Source organism: Pan troglodytes, chromosome 5 (genome assembly GCF_028858775.2).
Source record: "Pan troglodytes isolate AG18354 chromosome 5, NHGRI_mPanTro3-v2.0_pri, whole genome shotgun sequence".
Classification (NCBI taxonomy): Eukaryota; Metazoa; Chordata; class Mammalia; order Primates; family Hominidae; genus Pan; species Pan troglodytes.
Window position 1 is genome coordinate 129,267,999 of NC_072403.2, and position 20,610 is coordinate 129,288,608.

Below are 20,610 nucleotides of genomic sequence, written 5' to 3' on the forward strand. Positions count from 1 at the left end.
AGAAACAGAGGAACAAGGAGCTGAGACACAAATGGAAGTCACATGTCAAGACAGTAGACTTAAATCCAAACATAATGATAATTATATTAAGTGTAAATGAACCAAATGCCTTAATTAAAATGCATAAGTTGTTAGATTGTGTAAAAAAGCAAAATCCTGTATGTTGTTTACAAGAAAGACACTTTAAATGTAAAGACTCAGATCAGTTCCCAAAATAGTGAATAGGAGTCAAGGACTAACTTGCAGCTCCCATTCAGATGGACAGAGCAGCATGTGGAGACTCACATCATGAACTTTTGCTCCAAGAACTACCACAGGAACATACCAGGAAAGCCAGGAGAATCCACAGACGCTTTGAAGGAAGAGGCTTGCTGCTGTAGGCTTTGTGAGATAGCCAAAAAACTGAGTGCCCAAAGTGTGATATGGGGAGTGTCCACCCCTGAATACACATCCTCTGTGGAAAACCTGAAGGTCCAGATCATGGGAGAAGGATTTGACCTCACATGGAGCTGAGGCAAATTTACAGCCAAGCAAAATATAGGGGTAGAGAAAGCAGCAGGAAGAACCCTGTGAGCACTTGCAGTCCCCAGGGAAGCCATTCCTGACTTTGTCTTGCAGAGATCCTTGGGGAGGGCTGCCAGTGTAACTGGAGAAAGACCACAGGAAAAAGAAAAGTTCCAGCTGAACTTTGTAAAAATTTAAACCGAATACAAAGTTTCCTGGACAGAACCTGGGAAAGGGGGCAAATAGGGAGTGCAGATATGAACACAGAAACCATGACAGGTGGGAGGTATAAAACCTGAAAGCCCTACTTGCTTTTTCAGCAGGGAGGCTTGTAACCTGCGGCAAGTTCTTAGCCCTACTCACTGGCTGCATGGGAGACACGGTGGGAGTGAGACTGGCCTTTCAGGCTGTGTGGGAGTTGGGCGAGGCCGGTCACTGCTGGCTTTTCCCCACTTCCTGGTGGCCTGTATAACGCAGTAAAGTCAGCCATAATACCCCTAGGAACATAATTCCATCAGCCTGAGAACTACACCCCCATCCCCTACAGCAGCCACACACAGCAAGCTCCACCCAAGGAGTATCAGAGCTCAGACATGCCTAACCCTGCCCCAACTGAGGATCTTTCTCTACCCATCCTGGTAGCTGAAGACAAAGGACATACTCTCTTGGGGGTTCTATAGCCCCCAAACTTCAGCATCCTTTATGATTAAAACCTCAGCAACACAGGCATAGAAGGGGCATATCTTAATATAATAAAAGCCATCTATGACAAACGCATGGCCAACATTACACCTAATAGGGAAAAGCTGAAAGCATTCCCTCTGAGAACTGGAACAAGACAAGGATGCCCAGTCTCACCAGTCCTGTTCAACATAGTACTGGAAGTCCTAGCCAGAGCAATCAGACAACAAAAAGAAATAAAGGTTAAACAAATCAGTAAAGAGGAAGTCATACTATCACTGTTTGCTGATGACATGATCATATATCTAGAAAACCCTAAATACTTCTCCATAAAGCTCCTAATACTGACAAATGAATTCAGTAAAGTTTCAGAATACAAAATTAATGTACACAAATCAGTAGCACTGTGTCCAGAACTGGTGGGTTCTTGGTCTGACTGACTTCAAGAATGAAACCACGGACCCTCGCGGTGAGTGTTACAGTTCTTAAAGGTGGTGTGTCAAGAGTTTGTTCCCTCTGATGTTCGGACATGTTTGGAGTTTCTTCCTTCTGGTGGGTTCGTGGTCTCGCTGGCTTCAGGAGTGAAGCTGCAGACCTTCGTGGTGAGTGTTACAGCTCTTAAGGCGGCGCGTCCGGAGTTGCTCATTCCTCTCGCTGGGTTCGTGGCCTCGCTGCCCTCAGGAGTGAAGCTGTAGACCTTCAGGGTGAGTGTTACAGCTCATAAAAGCAGTGTGGACCCAAAATGTAAGCAGCAGCCAGACTTACTGCAAAGAGCAAAAGAACAAACCTTCCACACTGTGGAAAGGGATCCATGCGGGTTGCAACAGCCGCCTCGGGCAGCCTGCTTTTATTCCCTTATCTGGCCCCACCCACATCCTGCTGATTGGCCCATTTTACAGAGAGCTGATTGGTCCATTTTACAGAGAGCTGATTGGTCCGTTTTGATAGGGTACTGATTGGTGTGTTTACAATCCCTGAGCTAGACACAGAGTGCTGATTGGTGTATTTGCAATCCTTTAGCTAGACATAAAAGTTCTCCAAGTCCCTACCAGATTAGCTAGATACAGAGTGCTGATTGGTGCATCCATGAACCCTGAGCTAGACACAGAGTGCTGATTGGTGCATATACAATCTTCCAGCTAGACATAAAAGTTCTCCAAGTCTCCACCCGACTCAGGAGCCCAGCTGGCTTTGCCTGGTGGATCCTGTGCCAGGGCCGTGGGTGGAGCTGCCCGCCAGTCCCACACCGTGTGCCTGCACTCCTCAGCCCTTGGGTGGTCAATGGGATCGGGCGCCACGGAGCAGGGGGCAGCACCCATTGGGGAGGCTCGGGCTGCGCAGAAGCCCACCGTGGGGGGACTTGGGCATGGCAGGATGCAGGTCCCAAGCCCTGCCCCGCAGGGAGGCACTGAGGCCCGGCGAGAATTCGAGCGCTTGGCGCAGGCAGGCCAGCACTGCTGGGGGACCTGGTGCCCCCCTCCACAGCTGCTGGCCTGGATGCTAAGCCCCTCACTGCCCGGGGCCAGTGGCACTGGCCGGCCACTCTGAGTGCGGGGCCCGCCAAGCCCGCACCCACCCAGAACTCGTGCTGGCCCGCGAGCACCACACGTAGCCCTGGTTCCCACCTGCGCCTCTCCCTCCACACCTCCGCACAAGCAGAGGGAGCTGGCTCCAGCCTCGGCCAGCCCAGAGAGGGGCTCCCACAGTGCAGCGGCAGGCTGAAGGGCTCCTCAAGCATGGCCAGAGTGGACATCGAGGCCAAACAGGTGCTGAGAGCGAGCGAGGGCTGCTAGCACGTTGTCACCTCTCAGCACGGCTATATACCAACAGTGACCAAGCTGAGAATCAAATCAATAATTCAACCCCTTTTACAATAGCTGCAAAAATATACTCACAAATGTACCTAAGAAGATAAAAGACTTCTACAAAACTACACAATACTGCTGAAAGAAATCATAGATGATACAAACAAATGGAAACACATCCCATGCTCATGGATGGGTAGAATCAATATTGTGAAAATGACCATACTGCCAAAAGCAATCTACAAATTCAATGTAATTCCCATTGAAATACCAGCATCATTCTTCACAGAACAAGAGAGAACAATCCTAAAATGCATGTGGAACCAAAAAAGAGCCCACAGAGCCAAAGCAAGACTAAGCAAAAAGAACAAATCTGGAGGCATCACATTACCTGACTTCAAACTGTACTATAAGGCTATAGTCACCAAAACAGTATGGTACTTGTATAAAAATAGACACACATATCAAAGTAACAAAATAGAGAACCTGGAAATAAAGCCAACTGATCTTCGACAAAGCAAACAAAAACTAAAGTAGGGAAAGGATACCCTATTCAACAAATGGTGCTGGGATAATTGGAAAGCCACATGTAGAAGAATGAAACTGGATCCTCATCTCTTGCCTTATACAAAAATCAACTCAAGATGGATCAAAGACTTAAATCTAAGACCTAAAACCTTAACAATTCTAGAAGATAACATCAAAGAAACCCTTCTAGACATTGGCTTAGGCAAAGACTTCATGACAAAGAAACCCTTCTAGACATTGGCTTAGGCAAAGACTTCATGACAAAGAACCCAAAATCAAATGCAACAAAAACAAAGATAAATAGATGGAATTTAATTAAACTAAAAAGCTTCTGCACAGCAAAATAATCAGCAGAGTAAACAGACAACCCAGAGAGTGGGAGAAAATATTCACAAACTATGTATTTGACAAAGGACTAATATCCAGAAACTACAAGGAACTCACACAAATCAACAAGAAAAAAACAAACCATCTCAAATAATAGATGTTGGCATGGATGTGGTGAAGAGGGAACACTCTTACACTGCTGATGGGAATGTAAACTAGTACAACCACTATGGAAAACAGTGTGAAAATTCCTTCAAGAACTAAAAGTAGATCTACCATTTGATCCAGCAGTCCCACTATTGGGTATCCACCCAAGGAAAAGAAGTCATTATATGAAAAAGATACATGCACATGCATGTTTATAGCAGCACAATTCGTGATTGCAAAAATATGGAACCAGTCCAAACGCCCATCAATTATTGAATAAAGAAAATGTGGTGTATATATAATGGAATACTACTCAGCCATAAAAAAGAACAAAATAATGGCATTCATAGCAACCTGGATGGAATTGGAGACCATTATTCTAAGTGAAGTAACCAGGAATGGAAAACCAAAAAGTACATTCTCACTCATAAGTGGGAGCTAAGCTATGAGGATGCAAAGGCATAAGAATGATGCAATGAACTTTGGGGATTTGGAGTAAAGGGTGGGAGGAGGGTGAGGGATAAAAGACTACACACTGGGTACAGTGTACACCACTCAGGTGATGGGTTTACCAAAATTTCAGAATTCACCACTAAAGAACTTATCCATGTAACCAAATACCACCTGCTCCCCAAAAACCTATTGAATTAAATAAAATTTTTTAAAAAAGAAAACCTACCTATTGGGTAATATGCTTGTTACCTGGGTAACAATCTGTACCCCAAACCCCCAGGACACATTATCTATAGAACCTACCTGCACATGTATCCCTTAAACTAAAATAAAAAATTTAAAACCAACAATAAAACAATACAATAAATGTAAATACTCAACACAGTTTAAAAGTAAATAAATGGAAATAGCTGTACTATGCAAACACTAAGCAAAAGAAAGCTGATGTGGCCATAGTAATATCAGACAAAGGAATCTTTAAGATGAAGAATATTAGCATAGATGAATAGGAGTATTTTATAATGATAAAAAGGCAATATAATTAAGTATATAGATAATCAATATACTAAACATAAAGCACCCAAATACATTAACCAAAAAGAACAATAGGCAAATCTACAATCATAGTTGGAGACATACCAAAATTTGTTGAATACAACTAATATAGACCTTGAAAGAAACTCATAGTTTTAAATGCCAGTGAGTGGAATGATACAAAAACAATGACCTTTCTTTTCAATCTAAAAAGCTAGAAAAAGAACAGAAAATTATGCCTAAAATAAATAGAAAAGGGAAAATAATAAAAATAAGATTAGAAGTTAATGAGATCAAAAATGGACAATCAGAAAAAAATCAATAATGCCAGAAACAGATTATTTGAAAAGATAAATAAATCTCATAAACTTTTAGCAGGAGTGATGAAGAAAAAAATGTACCAATAGCAGAAGTATAAAAGGATATCATGACAGACCCTACAGACATTAAAATGATATTAAGAGGATATTATAAAATTTGAAAACTCATGCAAAATGACAAATTCTTGAAAGCATGAATTACCAAACTGGCTCAAGAAAAAATAAAAATAAATAGCCTTATATCCTTAATAGATACTGAATTTGTAATCAAATAATTTTCCACAAAGAAAACTCCAGGTCCAGATGAATTAGCTTGTGGACTTTATCAAAACTAAAGAAGAATTAACAGCAATTCTATACAAATGCTTTCAGAAAATTGAGGAGAGAATGCTTCCTAAGTCATTTTTGAGACTACTATAACTCTTACTAAAGTATTCTAGAAGAAATCTACTAGGACATATAAATTAACTTAAAAATGTATAAGATACAAAGTCATATACAAAAAGCAATTGTATTTTCCCACACTAGTAATGAACATTTAGAAAATGGAATTTTAAAAAATAACATATATAAAGCATCAAAAAAATTAGATACCTAGGCATTAACCTAATAAAAGATATGTTAGACATCTACACTAAAAACTATAAAACACTGCTGAGAGAAATTAAAGAAAACCTAAAAAAATGGAGAGATACACCATTTTCATTGATTGGAAGATTCAAAATTTTAAGATACTCATTCTCCCTAAACTGAAAAGAGATTCAAAATTCCAGCAGGATTTATTCTAGAAATTAGTGAGATGATTTTAAAATCCATTTGGAAAGGCAAAAGATCAAGTATAGCCAAAATAAAAATATTGGAAAAGCAAAGCAAAGTAGAAGGACTGAATTTGCCTGTCTTCAAGTTTTTCTCTGAATTTACCGTTATCAAGACAATGTAGTACTGGCAAAAAGAGTAGACAAATATATCAAAGGAACAGAACAGAGAGTCCAGAAATAGACCTACACATACACAGTCAAATTATTATTATTATTATTATTATTTTGACAGAGTTTCACTCTTGTTGCCCAGGCTGGAGTGCAATGGCACGATCTCAGCTCACTGTAACCTCTGCCTCCCCGGTTCAATTGATTCTCATGCCTCAGCCTTCTGAGTAGCTGGGATTACAGGCGCCCATCACCACGCTCAGCTAGTTTTTGTATTTTTAGTAGAGACGGAGTTTCACCATGTTGGTCAGGCTGGTCTCGAACTCCTGACCTTAGGCTATCCACCCATGTCAGCCTCCCAAAGTGCTGGGATTACAGGCGTGAGCCACCATGCCCGGCCCAAATTATTTTCAATAAAGGTCCCAAAGCAACTAAATAAAGAAAGAGAAAATCTCTTCAGCAAATGGCGCTAGAACAACTGGATATCCCTATAGAAAGGAAAAAAAGAAAACTTTAACTCATATCTCACACCATACCCCAAAATAAATTTAAGATGAATTATAGATCTAATCATGAAAGCTAAAACGATAAAGCTTCTAGAAAAAATAAAGTATAAAATCTTCACAACTTTGGGATAGGCTAAGATTTCTTGTAGGAAACACAGAAAGCACAGAATATAGAAAATGCATAAATTGGACTTAATTGAAATGAAATTCTTCTCATCAAAGCACACCACCAAGAAAATAAGCAGATAAACTAAACACTGAGACAAAATATTCACAACACATATTTTGACAAAGTGCTTATATACAGAACAACCCAATAATGAAAAGACAACTCATTTAAAAATGAGAAAAATACTTGAACAGGCATATCATAAAAGAAGATATATAAATGGCCGATAACAAATGAAAAAGTGATCAAAATTGATACTCATCAGGGAAGTGCTGGTTAAAATCACAATATTTACTGCTCCCCACACCAAAGAATGGTGAATATAAAAAAGATTGTCAAAGCCAACTGTTGAGAGGATACGGAAGAACCACAATTTTCATACATTTTTTATGGGAATGTAAAATGGCACAAACATTTTGAAAAACTGTTTGGCAATTACTTAAGAATATAAACATCTATCTACCCTATCACCCAGCAATTCTACTCCTAGGTATTTATCCAAGTATACATCCACAAAAAGCCTTGTATACAAATATTCAGTTTTATGCATAATAACCATAATCAGGAAGCAATTAAAATGTCCATCAAGACATGCATAGAATGGATACACAGACAGTGGTATCTTCACACAATGGAATACTACTCAGTAATAAAAAGGAAAAACTAGTACACATAACAACATGAATATATTGCAAAAGATTGTATGCCAAGTAAAAGAAGCCAGATACAAAAAGTACATATTTCTGGAGGGGTGCAGATTGATTGGCAAGGGGCACAGAAATTTTTTGTGATGATGGATATGTTCTGTGTCTCAAAATGCATTTGTCTAAACTGATGTAATGGAACACTTAAGATCTGAATATTTCACGTTACGTATATTTTACCTAATTTTTTTAAATAAAAGTGTAAAACTTATTTTTAAAATATCTGACAATGCTAACATGGAAGATGTAGAGATACCAACAAGATCAGGACAGGGGGATAAGTTTGAGGACACAGATCAAGGAGATAATTCATGTGGTCCCTTTCACTCTCTAGTTTTCATTTAAGACATCACAGGAAGAGTTCTGCCTTCACTCCATAATGTATACTCTATTTTGTGAAGAAGCAGAAAAGCTTATCCATATACTTCCTGGGCTCTTAAGCAGCATTCTCCTGAGTGTCTATACTGTACTCTCTTCATACCCCATCACAGCACTTACCATATTCTACTGTAACTAGTTATTTACAAACCTCTTTACCCTACAAGCCCAATGCCTGCAACATAGTGGATAACCAGAAAATGTTTATTGAAGGAATAAATGAATTTCCATGCATTATCATTTATGACTGACAAGTTTTCTTCTCAATCAATTGCCTTTGAGGGACTCTACTTACCTCTGTCCCCGAAGAACAGCTGTGTACAGGTGAATACATTGACTGTCTTGAACCAACCAATACAGGAGCCCATCACTGAGGTCTAAAGTTAGAGCAATTACCTAAATAGAAAGTAAGGTAAGAAAATAAACCAAATACATGTTTGAAGCATAACTTTGTGGACAGGTCACACTTAAGCTATAGATTTCTCTTTAACATCCTCTTTGGAATAATAAATTCAGTAATTTTTACTTTTTTCTGACTATACAACTTATATGATTATGCTTATTACTATGTTATTTGGATATAAACACTGGTGTCCTAAAATTTTACAAAAAGGCAAGGAGTGTATTATTCACTTTTAGATACTTAGCTCCAGTAATTATCAAAGTATGATTCTCAGACCTGCAGCAACAGCATCACCTGGAAACTTGGAACAAATATAAATTATCAGTCACACTCCAGAGTTACTGAATCTGAAATGTTGAGCCTGTGTCAAGCTTGCCTAAAGGTAGTGCTAACTCTGGCCTCTTTAGCAACATGAGCTAGTGAATTTTGTTGTTGTTTAAACCTGTTGTTATCAAACATAGCTGCATATTAGAACGATCTGTGGAGTTTTTTAAAAATCTCAATTCCCAGGCTGCACTCTATTAATTATGATCTCTGGGGATGGAACCTAGGCTCCAGTATGCTTTAAAACTTCTCAGGTGATTCCAACGTGCCACCAATGATTTAAACCATTTTGAATTGTATTTTCTATTAATTGCAACCCAAAACATTCTCATACACTTTAAAAAGATCATACACAAAGGATGTTTATGTGTTAAAATTGAATAGTAATGTGTATATAAAGCCCTATTTCCAGATGACATATGAGAACCACTTCTTACTACTCTTTGCTTTCTTGCTGCAATGTATATCTTAAGTTTACATCCAGTCATCTAGATGAGGCCTGATGGCACAGAATCCATGAGATATGGCATAGAATCCATGAGATAGATAGAAGTTACTATCCAAAGATCCTGTTTTTGCTTTCTTTGGCTTTACAAATATTTTTCAAATAAGCTAAGATTGCCAGTAGCCTGATTTCGGAGCAGTGCAATCTCCCTGTAACATACCTAGAGGCTGTGAGGTATAACCAATAGAATCAAAGTTGACGACTACATCTTCAGCAAGATACAGCAGCATTTAAACAAATATGATGAGCCAGTGAAAGATGTGAAAAGACTACAATAAGGTATCCAAGAGCGAAAAATTCTTCCTGAAGAGTTACCCTGCTACAAAGAAAGAGTTATAAGGTACATGACGACAAAAACCCTTCGGTTGTCATACAAATCACAGCCTTCTATCTTCAGGAAAATTCAACCAACTTATTCTCCAGAAGGTAAAAATGTATTCTGGCAATTCTCAGCCTTTTAGGAGTTGAATCATGTCCTTGCTCCATGCTGAGAGAGATCTATTGATTTTTTTTTTTTCAGTTAAAGAGAAATCAGGTTAACCTTGTTTGGTTATTTACAATGAGATACACTAGAGTTTCTACATTACAAATTAAGTCTATTTTATCTATTTTAAAAAGGAGATTCTACAATTTTTTGCTGGAATACAACAAACTATTCAAACTCTAAGTAAAATTCAGGTGTTGAGTCATCATCCCATTCCTCCACAGCAGTCAGCAGCTTCATATTTAAACAGTCAGAGGGTACTCCATACCTTTTATATAAACCTCTCTGATCTAAACTAAAACCCTTATGCTAAATTTTAATTCTGTGGTAAAATGTACCATATGCGTGAGTTGAGCTCATCAGATGTGGCAAAAGGTATCTTTTTACCTTAGAAGAATCTCTTACTTTGTTCATTCTTTTTTTATCACACAAGTAATTGGGCCTTTCTATAAATAATTGCCTGACTGTATTTCATTATGTCGGCTGATTGCAAAATATATTATTACTGCATAATAAATCTGTACATGACATCAATGAACAAGAGAGAGATGAAGAGTTTTGCTGGATGCAAAATGCATTGCCTTCAAAACATCCACTGTCACTAAGGGAGTCAGATAGATTAGACATCAAACCATGGAACAAGAACACAGATTTGCAAAAGCAACAACAGCACTTGACAACCTGGGAGAGGATTTGCACAGGAGTGTTTTTTTTTTTTTTTGGTTAATTTCCATTCTTTTGCTTTTATTATATATATATTTTTAACTTCAATAGCTTTTTGGGGTACAGGTAGTTTTTGGTCACATGGATGAATTGTACAGCTGTAAAGGCTGAGATTTCAGTGCACCAGTCACCTGAGTAGTGTAAAAATGTACCCAATATGTAGGGTTTTTTTATCTCCCACCCGACTTCCACCCTCCCTCCTTCTGAGTCTCCAAAGTCTATTATATTACTCTGTATGCTTTTGCATACCCATGGCTTAGCTCCCACTTATAAGTGAGAACATATAGTATTTGGTTTGCCATTCCTGAGTTACTTTACTTAGAATAATGGCCTCCAGCTCCATCCAAATTGCTGCAAAAGACATTATTTCCTTCTTTTTTTTATGGCTGAGTGGTATTCTATGGTGTATTTATACCACATTTTCTTTATCCATCCACTAATCAGTTGATGGGCACTTAGGTTGGTTCCCTATCTTTGCAATTGCAAATTGTGCTGCCATAAACATATGTGTGCAGGTGTCTTTTTGATATAATAACTTCTTTTCCTTTGCGGAGATACCCAGTAGTGGGATTGCTGGATCGAATGATAGAAATACTATTAGTTCTTTAAGAAATCTCTGCACTGTTTTCCATAGAGGTTGTACTAATTTACATCCCCATCTGCAGTGTATAAGCGTTTGGAGGGGGGATTTAAAGAGGGGTAAGAAGGATGAATTTCCCCCAAACATGCTGAGATGACTCACTCATTTATGGGGAAGTCCCCAAGGTCACACCAGAGCTTTATCCTGGCTAGTGAGAGTACTCAAACAACCATATCAGAACACTGGGAAGATTACTGACAAAGTCCCTGAGGTGGAGAAGAAGTTACTCTTGAGATAATATTATCAATATGTTTTTACAAAAATGAAAATGCTTTTCCCTAACAATTATATTTTTTGAAAAAAAAATGCTTTCTTTGTATTCAGACTCAAGTGACTCCAAAATAGAATTAAGAGACCTTTTTATTATTTGACAAGAATGATTATCTTTGGATATGGTACATAAATTTCCATCTCTTTTAAATGTCTGTGTTATAATCCATGTAATGCAAATCAGGTCTCTTTAAATATCCTAGGAATTATGGCCCATATATGTTATTGGAATTGGAGATCAAGTGACTCAACTATTAGTTCATATATATACATACATTTTTTAAATCATCTGGTATTCTGTATTATGTATATTTTATCTCTGCAGAAAAAATGACTTAAAATAAGAAAATCTTAAGGGATATATTAGGTAGAAATGGTGTGAATAATTTATTTATTCTTAATGCATTTCTGCAATTTTCAAGTTTTTCACAGTTGAAATATGTCACTATTATGATCAGAAAAAATTAAAATTTAGAAACTTAGATGGATACCTAGTGGGTAGCTAAACAGAGTCAACAAAAATAGTTATTGCTTGTAAAAGCTGAGGAAGTAAAAGTAACATTTGCTTTAGAAACATTCCTGTATTTGCAGGTTGAGTAATAATAATATGAGCTTAACTACGGAGCATTTACTTTGTACCTGGAACTATTCCCACTCCTCATGAATACTCTCATATAATCTTTATTAAAAAAAAAACTTAGGAGGTAGAATAATAGTTAACAGTCCCATTTTTCAGATAAGGAAAGAAACATGGAGAAGTGAAATCATTTGCCTAGTTTTTAGAAACAGTTTTTAAAACAGTCAGTGCCCAAAACTGATTGAAAATAGTAAAATGCCTAGTCACCACCTGATTCAAAGCTTCTAAAATATTCAACAGAAGTCCTTAAGACTATAAAAACAGTTATAAATTAAAATACTTTTAAGTTGGGTTCACTCAAAATAAAGTAAACAAAAAAATCTCCATAGTGCATTTGAACTTACATAATCACTTATCACCATCAAATAAGGCTTTCAATTGTGACCATCAAATAAGGCTTTTTTTTTCAAATAACAGAAAACTTGGTTAAACCAAGATCTTACCAAAACACTATTTCCTTTAGGAGTCTGCTTTAAGTACTCACAATAAGCGAGAGAAAGTATTAACATAAATATAGAGCTATTTAGTATTACTAAATGATCAGATCTTTTAATTTGTCACCTTTTTCCCAGAAAACCAAGGCTGTGTCTGTAGTACAAGGGAACTTTCCCCATTTAGTCTGGTGCTTTCCACTGAATAGAGTGTGGTCCAGTAGATATATCCACCAACTGAATCCACCACCATGTCATTCACCAATAGCTTCACGTGGGTAACAATGTCTGTGTGTCCCGTCAACACAGACTGCCTTTGTATCTAAAAAACATAATTGTATGGCCAGTTAATGGCTTTCAAGTGACATTATTATTTCTTAATAGTTTATTGCAATCATTAATAAATTGGTTGATTAATCCATTCATTCATTCAACCACAAATAGTGATTGGCACTATGTGCTGGGTAGTGTAATAAGCCTTGGAAACACAGCAACAAGCAAACAGTCATGGCACCTGCCCTCATGGGGCTTATCTGTTTTCATGCCTCCAAAGAGAAGGGAAATAAATTTACTTTGCATAAAAATAACTGCTTTTCCTAATTATACATCCAGACAATGTGAACACTGCTGGATAGGAATATATTTGATTAGACTCCCGAAAAAAGATGTTTATGTCCCTATAAATGATGACATCTCTCCTTGCTCCTCTCTATCAGTGTAGTTCCCTAATATTTCATGATTATCAATAATGTGCCAGGCACTGTACTTTTTTATCTTTAAAATATAAACTCCTGTAATCCTCACATTAAGCTTATGAAGGATTTCTATTCCCTATTTTTTCACAGGTAAAGTGGATTAAAGTTAAACAATTTGTCCTGGAGTTAAACACTTTAATAAGAGATAGAGAAAATACTTAAAACTGGTTTTTATGTCCACTCTTCCATTTCCTTTTTCAAAACTATTTTTAAACTAACCCATTTGAGGGAGTGTTTTCTGACTAACCCCACTCAATTTCATTCTGCTTGCACATCTTTGGCACTTATGAATTCAGATTGTACCATATTGCTTTGTCTCTAAATACATTGCTTCATATGCTTCTTTATTTTATATATGTATTTTATCTCATCAGAAGAGCAGGGACAACTGATGATGGCTGCACATCAATGGACACACTAAAAAAAATCTCTGAATGCTACACAATAAAAGAATGAATTTTGTGTTATGTGAATTATATCACAACAAAGTTGTTTTTAAAATAGCAGGGACATGTCGGCTATTTGTTTTATATTCCCTACTTTGCCTTCTTTCAAGGACTTCAACGCATTGGTAGTAGATAAATGATTGCTGGACAAATAAATGAATGGACAGCAAGTACTTTCCTGATTTAAAATGATTTCAATACCTTATTTCTTGATCTGTCAGGCCAATGTTCTTGTCATTAGCCATCATCTTTCTCTTCAAAATATATCACTCCACAGGTGTGCTGGATGTCTTTATTTTGCCTCTAGGTCTAATCCCCACCCTTCTCCACCCTACTCTGTGCCCCCATAGGCCAACATCTACGGACTTTATCTGCTAGGCTGAAGGGTTGTTGTCTGGCTTCTGGGGAGGTTCAGCCAATGGAAGCACTGGCAGATCAGACGGCAGGAGGAAGGAGGGGTTGGGGTTCTTATTCCTTTAGCTGGCTCCTTGCCAGACCATACATCTTGATAGTGGCCAGCTTCTGTGCCTAAAGTCACAGTCCATATCAGCTCCTCTCCTACAGCTACAGCCCTCACCAGGTTCTTCCACTTCTTCCCCTTGCCTCTTCACACCTAGACTTATGTCTTCGCACACTTGTAAACCGTGAGGATGCCTCAACATCATTTGTTCATTTTCCCTAGCCCTGTGCACACCTTTGAAAATAGTCTCTTCACTTAGTTGCCTTGAATCATGCTTTTGGAGCATGCCATGTTCCTGCCAAGAACCAACGCTCAGGTGAGCATTTTCATGTATTTATTTAAACTATTATTGGGGAAAAAATAACTAATTCAACAAATAGTGATAACAAATTTAATTTACAAAAAAACATATTTTAAAAGTGAGATGAGGCCGGGAGCGGTGGCTCATGCCTGTAATCCCAGCACTTTGGGAGGCCGAGGCAGGCAGATCTCTTGAGGTCAGGAGTTCGAGACCAGCCTGGCCAACATGGTGAAACCCCTTCTCCACTGAAAATGCAAGAAGTAGCCAGGCATGGTGGCATATGCCTGTAATTCCAGCTACTCGGGAGGCGGAGGCCAAGATGGCGCCACTGCACTCCAGCCTGGGCAGCAGGGTGAAATTGTGTCTCAATAAAAGAAAAAAAAAACGTTTAAGTGACTTGATTTAAAGATAAACATTAAATAAATAATAGCATAAGTGGTGCACAGGTATTTAAAAAAAAAATTGGTGTGCAAGTCGCTGAAGTGGATAAGTATCATTCTAGAGCATCCAGAATGCCATGCTTTAACTCACCACATATGTCTTTCCAGCCCAGTAGAGAAAGTGACCCAGCCACTCAAAAGCTAAAGCCCCTGCTCCTGCAATGCTGGGTAGGTGATAATTCTCTGAGATATCCGTCCCATTCAGCAGCCACACAAAAACGTCTCCTTTTGTGTCACTGTAGTAGAGGCTGTTGTTATACCAATCCATGTCTCAAAATAAAGTGAATGATTAGCAGTTATTTTTCATACATACCAACAAAAACATAATGAGCCAACAAATCACATCTGCACCTCAACATAATTTTAAAGAACACACTGACACATATTCACTAGAACTTGATCTGTCAAGAATATTTAAATAATGTTTCCCAAACTCTTAACCCCTGAAACGAGGGAGAACAGTGGATACACATCGAGCATCTCCTCTTTGCCAAACATTGTCCCAGGCAGTTTACAGATCTCATTTAGTTCTTAAAACAAAATTATGAAGTAGGAATTATTCTCATTTTTGAGATGGTAAACCTGAGACAAGGTGAGATCATGTGTTCTGCCTGAGGGCTCACAGATACATCAAGAGGAAGCCCAGACTCAGCCAGTGCCAAAGTGGCATTCTCTCCATTGGTGCCACATTACCTACATTTGGCTCCTATGTTGGTCAGAAATGCTGTTGTACTTTTAATGGCCAAATAAATCAATAAACAATTAGATAACTATGGAAGATGTCATCTTCAGGCAAGATCACTGTTATAACACCCTAGAATGAAGACTTTTCTTCCTTCTAACGCCTTCCAGGCAAATTACCCATTCATTACTTAATAATCCTCTTCGTCAACCAATTATTCCTTATACCTTATTTAGAATTCTATGCAGCAGTTTCTGCTCCTGTCTTATAGCAAATGCATAGTAAATTATTTAAGTATAACTGTCTTAGTGGAACAAGATAGGCTGTTAATGTGAGATGGCATTGGTAGATTAATACATCAGCATTATATCAAAGCCTTCCTGGTGGGCATAAAACTAGAAACAACCTCACATTTTGTGACTTAATAAATAGCGTTCCTATCTAAGAACTGACATTTTCTTAACAGAATCACTGGCAGTAGAGTTCAGTCAATATTTTTTCCTTTCACTATTGACCAAATACCAAAATACCCTATTCTTTTGATTTATTGAATGATGTGGGAAGTCTTATGAGTAGAAATCTGTCATTCAAGTGAACAGAGGACTTGGGGTTTACCTGACACATTTCCTATATCAGAGGATAAGAACTCTCCTGGGCCAAAGCTATTTAATGGTTTACTCCAAAGCCCATCTTCTTTCACAGCCATGATAAATGGTGGTTCACTAGCTGTTTAGTAAAAAAGAAATTAAAAGAAACATCAGAGAAAGCAAACTCTTTAAAGGTATCTTATATACTTATATCTATGCCTTATATCTTATGATTTTCTATATAAAAAGAATGTCAACACTTTGAAAAGTTCTATAAAAGGATATGAGTAATTGTTATCTGTGTAACAAGAATGATCCCATTAAACATACTTTCTGATTTTCACATAAATTTTTGAAATGTGAAGAAAAACGCATGGTGAGATTGCCTCTATAACGGTGTCTTGATCATTGCAGAATTTTTTTTGAGGGGGCTTTGACTACTGTTTGTCATGGTCTCATTCAGAGCATCCAGAAGAGACTGTGTTAACAATAGTAATATGAATGGTATAGTCATCCTTCCATTTCTTTTCAGCCAAGAGGATGGAATTCAGCATAATTCACAGCCCCTCAACTTCTCTCAGCAAGACCCTCAGAGTTCAGAAATGCCACTGCTTAATATACCATAAGAAAGAAGAAACCCGTAAAGAATCAATTATAGTGTTTCCTTAAAAAATATCTTGGAAAGGTAAAATGGCAGGTTAGAAACACTAGTTAAATATCACACAGTGCTTTATTTGCTTTCCTAATCTCAGGAAATAAATATGTACTCAATATGTGTTTACTCAAACACATACTCAAGAGGTCAATACACCCTCATTCTCATTTCTTTAAACCCAAGGCAAGGAAATTTAAAGGACACTCAGCTAGTCCTCTTTTTGTGAGAGTCACTCCCTAAATCCAGAACATTTTCTCACCTGGCACCAGGGTAGTACCCACTGAGGGCTCTGACCAGGGGCCTGGCCTCTTTGGAGAACTTGCTCTCACAGAAACCTTGTATTTCATAGCACTCTGCAGCTCAGGTACATTCAGCATGGTTCCACTTATGTTCAAGAAAATATGAGTGACTTCAGGAGGGTCTTGGGTGGATACTTTCACCTCATAGGTCCAGTTCTGCCAGGCAGAAGGGCCTAATTCAAAGAGTTCAATAATATCACTGGTCAGGATGACATCTGCAAGGGCAAACCAAGGATTCTCCATAAATTCACCTACAGCCTCATCTCAAATGGGAGAGCAATTGGGCAGTAATATCCGCTACCCCGATAATCACCAGGGATCATTTGTTGATGAGGCTAGGACAGTGTTCATTCCTCATGCCGCTCATTTGGCTGCATTGAAGGAGACAGCATTCCCAACAAATAGGACTGTCCTTCAGTCAAAGCTATATGCTTGCTGCATATAATTGTCAGAGGGGTTCTCTACAACACTAACAGATATAATCAGGCTCTTAATAAAAAATGCTTAATGATGAACCTTTAATGTAATTACCACTGTTTGTATAGTACCTTCCTCCAAGAAGCCCAATCAATAAAAAAAAAATACCTATTCATTTTCAGCCATCTTTGAGATATGCAGCAAACAGACATAATTAACTTTGCTCTAAAGCAAAAACAGCCAATGTTTTCTAAATACTTACTATCGTCTAGGGGATCAGGGATTGGCAAACTCCACTCACAGGCCAAACCTGGCCCACTGTTTCTGTAAATAAAGTTGTAATGGAACACAGCCACATTTATTCATTTACATATTATCTATGACTGTCTTCACACTACAACGACAGAATTGAGTAGCTGACAGGGACCATCTGACCCACAAAGTAAATAAAAATATTTACTATCTGGTCTTTCCTTTACAGAAAAAGTTTGCTGACCTCTGCACTAGATACTGTTCTAAGTGCTCTACTAATGTGTTTTAATTTTATCTGTACAACAGTTCCATTAAATGATATAATAAATATTTCCTGTTTCCAGGTGTGGAAACTGAGGCACAGAGTGGTTTAGTAACTTTCCCAGGGTCATTCTATTAACAAATGGCAAGTATTTGAATCCATGCAGGCTGACTCCAGAGCCCACCTGCTTACCCACCCACATACTACCTCTCTCCAGAGATGGAGATTCGAGTTCAGAGTTTTAGGGAATTGCTGAAATTCATGCAAGCTTTCAACAGCACAAAAAATCTCAACCCAAGTATTCTATCTCCCTGGCTATTTGTTCTGACTAGAATGTCAATGTCTGGATCTTAGCAGACACTCAATAAATGTTCAAATTATTCTATTGGGATATACATGAGAAGTATAGAGATTCTCCTAATGTAAAACTAATAAATGCAGAACAAATGTATAAACTTTTTTTTTTAGCTAAGTAGCTGCTTCTGGTTGATGACTGAATAGCCAAATGGGGCTCTCAAAATTGAATCAAAACGCCAAGCAGTTCAAACCTTCCTCTTATTCCAGCAAGGGCAGTAACCACCCTGGGGACAGAGCACTCACTGGCTCCTATGGCAAGGGCAGGAGGCTTCCATTGAACAAGAGCCTGGTGAGAGCCAAACAGCACCGAAAGCTCCTGCGGGCGGCCTGGCAGAGGGTGCAGCTGGGAGGATGAGCCAAAGATGACCAAGTTACCAAACCCAAATTCTTCTATGTGACTCAGGTCACATCCCACGATGAACTCATTAAAAGACAAAGCATCCTGTTGGAAAATGACCTTGCCATCTGTGACAAGAAAGTCATTGTTTTCACAAGCAAAACTTTTCACATCAGCAAAGGGGATGCGAGGTAGGATGAGATGGGAAGCAGAGCCATCCAGAAATGTTGACGTGAAGACTTGGGCAGTGTCATTGAAGTAAATGATTCGCTTGGCTTGTGGCTTGATTGCAAAGTCCTTTAACGTGCAACTCTCCACAATACGCACAGCTTCTGCACACCGGCCAGATGGTACAGGAAGATCTGCTCTATAAATGCCATCTCTCAGGAGGTAAAAGACATACCTGACACAGGAACAAAAGAAACCTCATGAGATTCAGTCCAAAGGTTGATGAGTAACCTCCTCAGCTAATTGCTTCATTCTGTTGCACAATCAGAACTATGTATCTCTGATGTTGCTAAGTACAGGATTTTCCAAGGTGCAAAAAGGTAATTTCCTAAGATATACTCTATTCGTTTAAGTTACAAGTTGGAACATTAGAAAATTTCAGCCTCACTTGTAATGCTTAGTCTCTTAATTATTATAAGTGACTTTTTAAGGAATCAAAAAATTCAAAAACAGGAAGGGTCTTTTATTTTTTTGAGACAAGGTCTTACTCTGTCACCCAGGCTGGAGTTCAGTGACACAATCACAGCTCACTGCAGCCTCAACCTCCTGGGTTCAGGTGATCCTCCCACACCTCAGTATCCCATGTAGCTGGGTCCACAGGCTTGCCACCGTGCTTGGCTAATTTTTGTATTTTTTGCGGAGACAGGGTATTACCGTGTTGCCCAAGCTAGTCCTGAACTCCTGGGCCCAAGTGATCTGCACACCTTGGCTTCCCAAAGTGCTGGGATTACAGGCATTAGCCACCAGCCCTGGCCAGGAAGGGTCTTTCAAAATTTTAAAGGAAAACATACTATATAGAAATCACATGGCTAAATATGGTATTTACTATCAAACATTTTTCTCCAAAAAACACACATCCTTAAGTCTAATTTTATCAGCAAATTTTCTCATGCATTCTGAGTGATAAATGGAAGAAAGTAAAACATTTAAACCATTTTTAATTGTACAGTTATCATTTTGCTATAACTAGCATGGCTACTTTGCATTTGCAGTGGACTAATTTTTTTTAATCTACAATTGATGCAGGCAATAGAGCTACCATTTTATAAACCACAAAGAAATACCCCACACATGACTGAAGCAGGAAAATCCAGCAATCAGGAGAAAGAAGCCAACGGAAGAATTAGAGAAGCACATCTAATTTAAAGTCAAACCTCACAGTAACGAGGCAGGTTATTTTAATAATGAAAAAGAAAACATACTGCCAAAATATTTCATTGACAATGAAATATGTAAATAAACTTTTAACTAAAATATAAAACCATTAATGTGGATGTAGCTAATTTACAATTCGTGATTATGGAGAAAGGTGCTAACAGAAGTATACTTTGATAAATTCTTATCCCAACCCCAAGGACTGGCAGCATTCCAACCTCTCATCAAAACTGTCAAATCATTTTCCTTGTCCTTATTTAGTTCTGCTCTAATTCCCCTTGATGACTATTCCAAATCTTGATCAATTTTCTCAAAACTCCTATGCTAGAATAATATCCTGAGATATAAGCTCCATTTTGAGATATGTAGCTATGTTCTTTTCCCTGAGGACGGATTGTAGCAGGCAAAAAGCAAAAACAGCTTGGCTCTTAATTTTCTGCTTTTGTTTCCCAAATTCAAAATTGTTAATGGAATTTGGAGGAATTTCAGAGTAGGTAAAAGGAAAACTATCTGTGGTAAATATTACAATTATTATATTGAAGCAGGGAGGAAGAGAAAGAAAAATAGAAAGAAGGTGA

At 38.2% G+C, this 20,610-nt stretch overlaps 1 protein-coding gene across 6 annotated transcripts in view; it reads right to left on the minus strand.

The window, feature by feature from the left end:
* The window catches only part of ROS1 (ROS proto-oncogene 1, receptor tyrosine kinase), a 139,965-nt gene that overhangs the window by 84,695 nt on the left and 34,660 nt on the right, over positions 1–20,610 (minus strand). For all 6 annotated transcript variants that reach the window (XM_016956213.4, XM_016956215.4, XM_009451893.5 and 3 more), the window contains 6 exons: positions 18,556–19,052; positions 16,985–17,197; positions 16,099–16,209; positions 14,893–15,071; positions 12,530–12,721; positions 8,278–8,378 (listed from right to left, as the gene is read on the minus strand). In XM_016956213.4, the coding sequence (XP_016811702.3) occupies positions 8,278–8,378; positions 12,530–12,721; positions 14,893–15,071; positions 16,099–16,209; positions 16,985–17,197; positions 18,556–19,052 (1,293 nt within the window). The remainder of the gene's footprint in view (positions 1–8,277; positions 8,379–12,529; positions 12,722–14,892; positions 15,072–16,098; positions 16,210–16,984; positions 17,198–18,555; positions 19,053–20,610) is intronic.